Source organism: Carex rostrata, chromosome 5, assembly GCF_964058835.1.
Source record: "Carex rostrata chromosome 5, lpCarRost1.2, whole genome shotgun sequence".
Classification (NCBI taxonomy): domain Eukaryota; kingdom Viridiplantae; phylum Streptophyta; class Magnoliopsida; order Poales; family Cyperaceae; genus Carex; species Carex rostrata.
In genome coordinates this window covers 1,931,315-1,943,548 of record NC_135922.1, presented here as the reverse complement: position 1 = coordinate 1,943,548, position 12,234 = coordinate 1,931,315, and the positions used below count along the sequence as shown (strand labels likewise).

At 32.4% G+C, this 12,234-nt stretch overlaps 1 protein-coding gene across 1 annotated transcript; it reads left to right on the top strand.

Moving 5' to 3' along the window:
- Window positions 1–7,826: 7,826 nt before the first annotated feature.
- LOC144554030 (cysteine-rich receptor-like protein kinase 19) lies at window positions 7,827–11,088 on the top strand. Its single transcript, XM_078302230.1, has 7 exons — window positions 7,827–8,678; window positions 9,035–9,136; window positions 9,233–9,411; window positions 9,646–9,856; window positions 10,125–10,362; window positions 10,479–10,629; window positions 10,739–11,088. Exons 1-7 carry the CDS (start codon window positions 7,844–7,846, stop codon window positions 11,024–11,026), a joined length of 2,004 nt encoding a protein of 667 aa, XP_078158356.1. The 5' UTR covers window positions 7,827–7,843; the 3' UTR covers window positions 11,027–11,088.
- The last annotated feature ends 1,146 nt before the right edge of the window (window positions 11,089–12,234 follow it).

Below are 12,234 nucleotides of genomic sequence, written 5' to 3'. Positions count from 1 at the left end.
GTTGAAGCTAGTATTGCTTCTATATATATAGTTGAGTTTATAAAAATAAAAAAATAATAAAACATTTCATGAGGTTGGTTTCAGTGGATGAATGTTTGACCAATTAAATACGCGGTAACTTCAAAGATGACCTTTTCTATATAGGCACCTGATAAAATATTGTGTATGGTATATGACACTATCTATCCATGTTTGAAATATATATGTTTATATAATAAGTTGTTGAACTGTAGGTCCCAATTAGTGAAGAATATGACACGCTTGTGGCAATTATTGTGGACAAGGTCATATATATATACTATGAAAAATTCCGGTTTATTAGGTGGCTTGGCACAGGTGTTTTAATATACTAAGCATAAATGGTTAGGTGGAACCTCATTTTCTTTTGATATTGATTTGTTTATTGTGGACCTCTGGTTTTACTACCTTGAACAACATGTTATTGTTCTTATTTGATGAAAGGCTATTTTTTTTATTATATGACGTATAAATTCAATCTAATTAATAACCTTGAGTGCATTTATCTAGTTATTTAAATTATGTTTGTGGTTTATTAATTAGATTGATTTATTGTTATGTGCTTGAATTATTTGATGTGCATTTTTTTTTTAAAAGTAATTCTGCCCCCAATTAGGCAAAACACCAAAAGATTGTGTTCATTGCTAAAGTTCTTGGTAAAGAAGATCTCATGAAATGTTATTTGACCTCAAATGATCTTAAAATTTAGGAGATTAATTTCAAGTTGTTTCTTAAAATCTAACTAAAAAAAAAACATAGATATTTGAGATTCGAAAGTTGTCGAATATCATTGGAGAAAAAAGGATTATCAGGTTCAAGTTGAAGTAATTCACCATCAAATTAAATTGGAGAAACAATATTGACTTCTACACAATATGATGCTGTGAAAGGTAAAAATATTTACATTACGATAAAACCATCTCCATTACCACAATCTAAGTATATGTAAAAGAACTTGAGATATTTAATTAGATCTTGTCATTTTCATTGGTCACATGCTTATTGAATTTACACATATATTTCTCGGATTCAGATTGTATTTTAGCATTCAACCCGCATTTAGCGATTCACATCATACATTTATATGTACTTTAGGTTGTATTGTTAGGATTCAGATTGTATTCTAAGAATTCACTCAAATAGTCAAATTAGTTAGTGTATATATTCTAATGCCTCGTGCCTTTCATACCTCATCATACCTCATATTGTATATTTTTCATTTTCAAGGTTCAAATTGTTGATCCGAACCATTCAAGATCCCATACTAAAATATGCTTGGGAATGAAATTTTATAATTTTTGCAAATTTTTTACTATTTTTTAAGATAGGTACAAAATCACTGTATCTGGACCGTTCAAAAGCTGTGATTTTCTACTTATCTAAAAAAATAGTAAAAAAATTTCAAAAGTTATAAAATTTCATCACCAAGCATATTTTAGTATGTAAATGATGTTGAACAGTTTGGATCGACGATTTGGATTTTAAAAACGAAGATATACAATATGAGGTATGATGAGGTATAAAAAGCATGAGGCATTGAAACGTCCCTCCTCATATATTATTATCAATTGATATATCAGTGTTTTCATAGTATTTTTTTTTTATTCGACAACATCTGTAAAACTATACAGCAAGCTTGTACACTTGCGATTGAATTATATCGAGAACCATCATATTATTAATTTATAATTTCTGAACCATTAATATTAAACATACTATTAGTCTTAAATGAAGATTTTATGAATATTGTCTGAGTTGTATTTATTATAAGTTGAAACCGGGAAACAATCATTGTTAATTATTCTGCTAGATTTAAAGTAATTGTAATAACAAGTTCACATATTAATTTAAACAACACACAAAACGAATAAAAAAAAAACAAAAGAATTGTAATCTACACTCGAAGTATGTCCTATTAGATTTTCAAAACAACAAGAGAAACCCAAATGCCATTACTACTAGTGACAAACTGATTGCTACACTCGAAATATTTGACCAAAGACGCGATATAGGACTTCAAAGAGGACCTTTTTCAAGGCACATGATAAAATATTATGCATGGTTATATGGCAGAATGCCTCCATGTTATAATAATTAGTTGTTTAATTGTAGGTCCCATTTTGTAATATCACACGCTTGAAACAATTATTTTGGATAAGATCATATATCTATAGTTAATAATTAACATCTCAATCTCTGGAGCATAGAGTGGCTGTCGGGGCCCAGGTGTTTTAATATAGTAAAGCATATAAATGTACACAACTTACAATTTTTACATAACTTGTTGGATATAAGAAATTTTCAAAATTTATTATACTTTTCAATTTCATAATAGAAAATAAGAAAGTGAGTCATGCATGAACATTATCCATGTTTCAATTATTTTAATTTCTGAGAAGTGTTAATTTTAATCGTTTTTTTATGTTGTTCTGTAGTATAGAGCATGTACATTAAAGTTATTTCATGTGGATCGACAACTTGTAATACTATATCGTTGCCGAGTTTAATTTCTCCCTCCAACCAAAATGGTTTCCTTATCTATCTTTCTAACCAAGCTCATACCTTTTACCCTCAAGAGTAGAACTAGGGTGTTCTTGAGCTCACCAAAGTGTTTGGTGAGCTTAACTCCAAAACTCATCAAATCTATTTTAAATGACTAATCTGAACCGTTGAAACTCGCCTACCTTACTAGTGATGAATCTACATGTGAAAATTGTAAACATTCGAATTAATTTAGTATAAAGTCAAGCGGTCAAAAAACGTTCAAAAAATGAATGCACTAAAATTAATTTATTAATTAACCTTCTAATTTTGACCAATTTACTTTATACTAAACTAATTCGAATGTTTAATAAATTTCACATGTAGACACATCACACGTAAAATAGACTGGTTCCAATGGTTCTGATTCATCAGTTGAAACCGATTTGATGTATTTTGCAGTTAAGCTCAGCAAACACTTTGGTTAACTTAAGAACACCCTAGTTCTACACCAATAGTTATTCCAAATTACCACAGCTGGCACAAACATCATCACTGTTAAATCAGAGCATCGCCTATTTACTCTTTGGGAAGGCCAATTTATTCCCATTTGGATTTGGCTCTTAACCCCTTTGTTGTGAAGTTTTCAAGCCCATTTCTGGTTTTGGACAAATGAATTCTCTGTGGTGCTAGTGAATTGTCTTGGTATAGTTAAATTGAGAATAGAATGTAAATGATGTTGTTTTCTAATCATAATACCACGATAAACAAAAAAAGTGATGTGTTTTTTAATCATAATATCATTGAAGCGGTGCGCACGGATTCTAAAACAAATCGGATGGACATGAAATCCATCGAATCCAAATTTTAGTCTGATGGATGTGGAACCAAATTGTTTCCAATGCAGAGTATGCGAAACGCTTAAGAAAGTGGCTTTAATTGAGAGAACCATTTTTGTGGACTTAGTGTAAAATTTCCAAGCCCATTTTGATTATTGGGCTTCAGCCCATTATATCATTCTGGACAAATTTATATAGTATGTAACAGTTCAATTGGTAGAATTTCTAAATAATTTGCTAAAGTTGATACCTCTTTCTCTACTATTTTTTTTTTTTTTTTTTTTACTTCTTAATTTTCATATGTTATTTGTTTTTGTTTAATTGAACTTGGCTTAATCACTAACAAAAATAATATATTATTGAATCATTAAACTATACCTAATTTCATATATTCTACAATTTCTCTTCTGCATTCCAAGACTTGTTTTATGTGATTATGTATTTAAAATTTTTAAAAATATATATATGTCTCTTTCTTATCTTTTATTTATTATTATTATTATCAATTCTGGAGATTGGCCTCAGTCAGTATGCCTTTTTTTAGAACGTAGCACTGTGTTCTTCTAGAAGCCATCATTTTTTTTACCTCCGTTTGTTGTTTTACCTCAACTATGCATGTCACACTTGGAAGAAATGAAAAGATGGGCAGCGGCACAGCAAGCACGGGCTGGAAAAAAAATTAAATTCTGTTACCATGAATGCTTGGTTTCATTTTCATATCCTGACCAAAATCATTCAAAATTCTCTCTCTCTCTCTCTCTCTCTCTCTCTGGAAGTGGGACCAGCTTAGCAGAAACAGGATCTTTCCATTTTTCGTATAACTTAAACTGGAACTGCTATTGTTGAGTCATCTAGGAGCAAATTGATCTCACTTGTCCATCCAAGTTCATGTTTAAATCATCATGAGAATTTTGATCATTTTTCTTGTATGCTAATGATGTAATTAATTAACCTACATACATCAAGCTTCTGCTCATTATTTTTTTTGGGTTTTTAGCTCAAATTAACAGTTTACTTCCAACATTTTTTCTCTTAATATGTTTCATTTCTAAACCACCACAGTTTTTTAAACTCTTCTTTTAGAAGGCCAATTTAGATATTAAGGACGTGTTCGGCCAGATCACTATTCACGTGGGAAAAAAAAAAATTCAGTTCAACTGAATTTTTTTTTTCCCACGGAAACAGTGTTTTTCAGTTCAAATCCTGCGCCCGCACCCATTCCCATTTGTCGGCCGAACACGTCCTAAATTGTTGCAAATCAGGGATTACCCAATTTTGTAAAGTTAGGATCTCCACTGAAGGAAACACCAAAATTCATATATATCAATATATCATCCTTCGTAAAATCGGCCAATTCCAAGTCAACTCGGAATTGGACAGGACCGGGCCGAGTTTTACCCGAGTCTCACGCCGAATCAAGCCGAGTTACACCGATTTTTCCCGAGTTATCCCGAATTTTCACTCATTCTCTTCTTGCTAAAGCACAAGTACATTTGTTTTGGTGATTTAATAAGACCAATTTTGAATTTTTTGCAATGACAGTATAAATAATTTGGGGAAATCGCGTTTCACAACGAAGAAGGAGAAGGTTAAATCCTTTTAAAATATTCTATAGACTTGGTGTATGAATGTTGTACAGTTTTATTTTGAAAATATAGCATGGTTTATGGTGCACAATGTCCAGACCAGTTATAAAAATGAAAGAGCAGAATCAGCGGACGCAATGTCAAAATGTCATATTCAGCAGTAATGCTATTTCTTGGTTTATGCCAAACTTACCTATTAACAAAATGCTGTCCTATATAGTTTAATTAAATATTGATTATGTTATTAAATAGAATGTGATTTATTTTATTATTTTTTTTATTTGACTGAAGTAAACTGTGGTAGTTGACAATAGTAATTTTTTTTTATTTAATCAAAATAAATATTAATTGTTTATGAAATAAAATATTTTCTATGAAGAAAAATTAATGAATACAAAATAAAATATAGAAATATAAAGTTAAAATTAAACATTTTATATGTCTTTTGTGAATTTATTAAGCTTTTTTATTATTTCATGAAATAGTCTATTTAATTTCTAAATTAGATAAATATTAGTTTCATAAGTAATACACTATAAATTTGATTGTTATATGTATAAATTTAATTATTATGAGTGTTATAGTGGTTTATTTGACAAATGTAGTTCAAAACATGCTTCTGGCAAAAAAATCTGAGTTTATGATCAATTCGGCCGATTCTGACCGATTCACCCGATTTTAATTCCACAATCAAATGACCGATTCCGATTTCGATTCCGATTCCAATTTTCAGAACCATGATATATATAAGAGATATTGCAATGTATATATGTATCCTTTACGAGTTAATTAACGTGTAGCTAATTAACAATGGTAGATCAATGACATATATGCGACCGTATAACATGTAGTTAATTTGCGACCGATACTGTCGGTATACCCTCATGAATATTACCGTCGCTAATAGAAAAAACCACTGTTATTAAAACTAGACCGTTCTAGACAGACGGACCGGAAATAACCGGAACTGGACCTATTTACAGTTTGGTTTGTTTAGATGACGGATCTGTAACTAAACTGCTAAATATCAATTTAATGACTGGTTTTCGTAGAAACCATTAACTTGTTCTCGAGAAAAACCGGGTTTTAAATGGTCTCTCATCGGTACCTTACACCATGTACAGTGACAAAGGTACATACTAAGATGAAATTTATTTTATATTATAAAATTTACACAAAAGACCTTAAGGTTTTAGATATATTAAACTACTTAATTATGTATAGTACAAAAAGTAAAACTATATTTATTTGTATATATATGTTTCGTTTCAAAATAACATATGTTATTATTCTTTATTTTTTGTTATTTTTGTTGAAGCACTATGTCTTTTATTAAAGACATAGTATATTATTATTACAAAAAACATTTAGTTATTTTTAATAAAATCACTATATTCATTTTAGTTTTTTTTTTTTTGAGGGTTAAATATTCATTTTAGTTAGATGTTAAAAATATATATGTGCAAACTTTTATGAATCCTATATAAAAATATTATTATTTTATAACAATTTTTACATCTCATGCATATATAATTATTTAAAAAACCACCAATTGAACCGGTTGATCTACCGATCTGACCAATAAACTGTTGAATCAAAAGTTTACCAGGTAGATATCTGATCCGATTCTAATAACATTGGAAAAAATAGTCGGTATACCTTGCAGATAATCACTTTTTACCCTCACGGTTTCTCTTTCATTCTTGTAGTTCTATAGATGAATAGTTGGTAATTACTAGCAAATGTGTATTACAATTCATATATACTTAGAAGAAAATCAACAAAACACCAAGAAGTGTAAAAGTATAATTTTGCTGTTATGATGAGATAATCTCCTCAACGACCCCAGCACATGCTTTCAGTGACAACACAATAAAGAAACACTTGTTCTCTCACATTGCACTAAAAATAATGATAAACGAAATTATAAATGAGCCTTTGGAAATTACGAATAGCTAGCTTCATCGAGTTGTGAAGTAAGATTTTTTTTTTACTTCACATTTATATTTTCTATTTTTGAAAGTTCAAAATCGATCCGAACCGCTCAACATGATCTACATATTGAAATATGCTTGAAGATCAAAATTTACATTTTTGGAATTTTTTTACTATTTTTTTACTATAATAGTGAGATAAATTATAAGTTTGACTTGTACTAGCTGCATTTATATGAGTAGAACTAGGGTGCTCTTAAGCTCACCAAAGTGTTTGGTGAGCTTGACTCTAAAACCCATCAAATCGATTTCAAATGACGAATCCGAACCGTTGAAACCCACCTACGTTACGTGTGATGCGTCTACATGTGAAATTTTTAAACATTCGAATTAATTTAGTATAAAGTCAAGCGGTCAAAAATCGTTCAAAAAATGAATGCACTAGAATTAATTTATTAACCTTCTAATTTTGACCGATTGACTTTATACTAAACTAATTTCAATGTTTAAAAATTTCACATGTAGATGCATCACACGTAAGGTAGGTGGGTTTCAACGGTTCGGATTCGTCATTTGAAATCGATTTGATGGGTTTTAGAGTCAAGCTCACCAAACACTTTGGTGAGCTTAAGAGCACCCTAGTTCTACTCCATTTATATTATAAAAGTGAGATAATAACAAGATATTCCAAATTAAGTTTGACTTGGCCCAAATATATATGCTCCTACCTTCCAACTAAAACGTTATTCGATTTACAACTTCAGTTGAAACTTATTATAGAATAAGCCTAGCCATAGAAAAACAACCCTAAGCCCTAAAATAAGTTTGACTTGGCAAATGTTTGGCCCAAGTCAAACTTTAGGCCAAGTCAAACATTGGGCTGTTCAAACGTCGACGTCATAGAGAGTTATAGTCAACTTGACACATAATTGCTCTATGAAAAGAGCAAATAATCCTCCTGTTTTCTATTCCAAAAGCCACAAACATGGCATCTCATTCTAATTCATCTCCACGAAGCTCCTTGCGCCTGTTTCTCCTCATCTTTGCAACATTCTTTCAGCTTGCTACTTCAGTCGAGATTTTTTTCAACTGCTCTGATTCCTTCACGACAAACAGTACCTACGAATCTAATCGCAACACAATGCTCTCTAACCTTTCTTCGGCTGGATGGCCCACCAGCTTCTCCTTTCAAATCCTTGGAGAAGCTCCTGACCAAGTTTTCGGCCGTGCACTATGCCTCGTCACACTTAATTCTTCTGAATGCGCAACATGCCGCCTAAATGCGGTAGAAGCAATAAAAACCAATTGTGCACTTAGCAGAAGAGCTGGTTTATGGTATGGTCGTGCCTGCTTCCTCCGGTACTCTAATACCAACTCCACCACCTCTGACGAAAATTCATGGTCACAGATAATCTACAACGGATATGACATCTCAAATCCCGACCTATTTGAAAAAGAGTATAACAATTTGATGGGTAGCCTTGCAGATAGAGCAGCTAATTCCACAGATTTGTTCAAGGTTGATACAGCAAAATATACTGGAAATATCACCTCAAATGATGGGGTATATACTAGAGATATCACCTTATATGGACTGGTACAATGTATTCGAGACATTTCGCCAGGCAATTGCTATACATGCCTACAGAATTATATCGGCGAGTTCCAAGCCACTGTACCGGGGAAGCAGGGTGGGACCATGTTAGGCTTCCAATGTTACATACGTATGGAGATTTATGAATTTTTTGATCTTTCTCTTATCGATGCAACGCCCCCAGCCTTGCCTCCTGAGCTCTCTCCCCTGACAAAGAAAAGTACTGGTATGCACAATTATAATTAATGAACTAGTATAAATTTCTTCTCATGTGTGCCAATAACCGGTATCGGAACATAACCAGTAAATAAAAACTAAGTCAGGCACTTTTAAAACCTGAATTTTGTTATTTGGATGGCTTAATAACAAGTTATGGTAAATCTGAACAAAGTCTGGTATTTTTAAAACCTGAATGTTGATGTTTAGATGACTTAATAACAAGTTACAGTAAATCTGAACCAAGTCTCTGGTTTAATTCCAAGCAATGAATCTAATTCCATGCAAGACTATTAGTAGTCAACATTGTCCCCATCAATCACTATTGATATCTGTTGATTATTTCAACCTCACAAATTTATTCAGGAGGAAAGAGGCGCCTCATTATAATCATCAGTGTATCTGTGGCATTGCTTATTATTGGCTGCTTCATCGGCCTTTTGTTGATCAGAAAACTGAGATATACAGGTTTAGCTCTTTATATAATTGAACAGTACTTAATTGTCAACATGTTCATTTGCATGAAAATTTAGCTAACACTTTATACCTTCATTAATGATTTAGACTCTGAGATTTCTCAAGAAGAAGAAATGCTTCCAAATAACAACAAAACACTGGATCTATGGAGCAGAGAACGAAGTGCAGATTTCCCCCTTTTCGATTTCAATGAAATAGCAAATGCGACAAGTTACTTTGCATTGGACAATAAACTCGGCGAAGGTGGATTTGGACCCGTCTATAAGGTGCTTCCTATTTCCTTCCATCCCGATATATACTACTATCCTTTTTTCCCATCTTATTTATTTGAATTGTTATTTTTGTAGAGCAAGAAAACCATTAGTTAATGTGGCAGTGAAAGTATAGGAAATCATTAAAAGAACTGACAAATTAGAAAAACGCATACAAATACTTTATGATGAACTACAAAGAAGAATTAGGTTTTATTATGATTAATTTGAATTAAGTTCTTCTTCTAGGGGGTGCTACAAGATGGACTTGAGATAGCTGTCAAGAGGCTTTCTACATATTCGGGTCAAGGTCTAGTTGAATTTAATAATGAAATCCAACTTATCGCAAAGTTGCAACACAGAAACTTAGTCCGGCTGGTCGGGTGGTGCATACAAGGAGAGGAGAAAATATTGATTTATGAGTTTATGCCTAACAAGAGCTTAGACTATTTCATTTTTGGTATGTCTCTAGAAACCTATTCTTGCAAGGGTTTTGTAAACTTCTATCAGTTTTTGCCTTATGTTTCCATAATTAGAGTACTAGTTCCATTTTGCAAAACTTATATTTCTTTATAGGGAAGTTTTCTTTGTTTTTCATAGTACTTACTGATTCATCTGTAATAAATCAATGGGGTTGTTATTTAACCACATGCAAGACCAAGGAAATTTTGAGTGAGTTGTTGGAATGTAATAGCAAAGATAATTCAAATCATTTTACTATATCACAGATGAAACAAGAGGAGCACTTCTAAATTGGGAAAGGCGATTTGAGATAATTGAAGGCATTGGTCAAGGACTCCTGTATCTCCACAAACACTCTAGGCTAAGAATTGTTCATAGAGATTTGAAAGCAAGTAATGTTCTCTTAGACACTGAAATGAACCCAAAGATATCTGATTTTGGGTTAGCCAGAATATTTGGTCCCAAGGAGCTCCAAGCAAATACCAATCGGGTGGTAGGAACACAGTAAGTATATATGATGCTTACCATATCTATGAATAAGATGAAGAAATTAGAAGAAATATAACGTTATGAGGATTTAAATAATCATATTATGATTTTTGGTTCTTTAATTTTATCAGCGGTTACATGGCTCCAGAGTATGCATCGGAGGGTCTTTTCTCAATGAAATCAGATGTATTCAGCTACGGTGTATTGCTTCTAGAGATTGTAAGCGGCAAAAGGAATATGGGTTTCCACCAATACGGACACTTTCTCAACCTCCTTGGATATGTAAGCTAGGAGCTCACTTTTATACATTGAAATTACTTGTACTCGATTTAATCTCAGGAACAAAATATAATTCCTATTAAAATCTAGCATTTTTTTTTTCCTTTTTCAGGCATGGGTTAGATGGAAAGATGGCAATTTTTCTGAACTAATTTGCCCAACATTAACCCAAGTGTCCCAAAGACAGATAGAGAGATGCATTCATGTGGCTTTATTGTGTGTACAAGAAAATCAAGTTGATCGACCCATCATGTCAGATGTGATCGTGTTTCTTACAACAGAAAGTATAATCTTACCAGAGCCTAAGCAACCAGCCTATTTCAATGTAAGAGTAACGGAGGAAGCAGTGGGATCATGCTCTATAAATTATGTCACCTTGACCAACCCAAAAGTGAGATAATTTTACTAGAAAAAATTACATCAATTACAATGGAAGTACCTTGCATGGATTAACATAACAGCTCAATTCATTCTTTCCTTTATTCTTTCTATTTCATCCTGTTTCCTTTCTTGTGTATTTACCGTTGTTTTTCTTTCCTTTTTTGATGAGTATTCAAGCGATTCTCTAAGCCTTCAACAATATTATATATAGTTTGTAATGTAGATTGTAAATATTATGAGATATACATCAATAAATTTCATATAGTATCAGAGCAATGATAAAGATCATCAAACTACATACCGATAAAAGAGAATTACATTCCAGTAAAGAGGCTTTGCCAAAATTAATCAAAGTGGCTCATACTCAAACCTCCGACCAGAGACGACAACACTCACTACGGCTCCGGTCAGGAAATAATACAATCAACCGTTGGGGCCACTCCATTTTCCATTCGTCAGGAAGAAAGTTCAGAAGTATTACCAAAGAACCCATTATCTTTCAATTCAAAAGCAAAGTGGCCAGGAAGCATTTTTTGGTAAATTTTCAGCATATTTAATTAACTATTCGATCGACAGTAGATGAAATTGTTTATATCATAGACTCAAGTGCTGCGAACCATATGACTCGTTGATTAGAATTGTTAAAAAATTTAGCTTATGTGTAAGCGTAGCTAATTAATGGTATCCAAGTACCAATACTTATAACATATTGTCCATCATTAGCAAAATCACACAAGATTAATTGAATTGCAACGTAACATTCACTTATAATTCCTTCAGATTCTGATGTGGCACTGAACCGGGAGCCAACTAATTTTGGTATTTAACCGGTGAGTTCATTGTTTGACACGTTAAAAGATGTTAAACCCGGTACGTGAGCTAGTAGAGATGGAATGGAGTCATATTTATATTATACAGTTTTCTTTGTCCTGTACATACTCCGACACTCCAACCTGTACTGTCTCTAGTACCGTAGGAGCTGTTTGGCAACATCTCTTAATTTGTACTATGATTAAGTCTTAAAAAGGCTTAAAGAACCGATGTTCGGTTGTAAGTAATAGCTAAGGAAGTCAAAAGGAGGTGGCTTAAGACCCGGACAAATAATTAAGATCCGTACAAAAAAAGACTAAGGAGCCCTTAAAGAGGCTTAAAGTGCTGCGTACAAATTCATCCCAGAATTACAGGTGATTTAATTTTATAGTCAGGACTGAGTAGGTTGATATGATC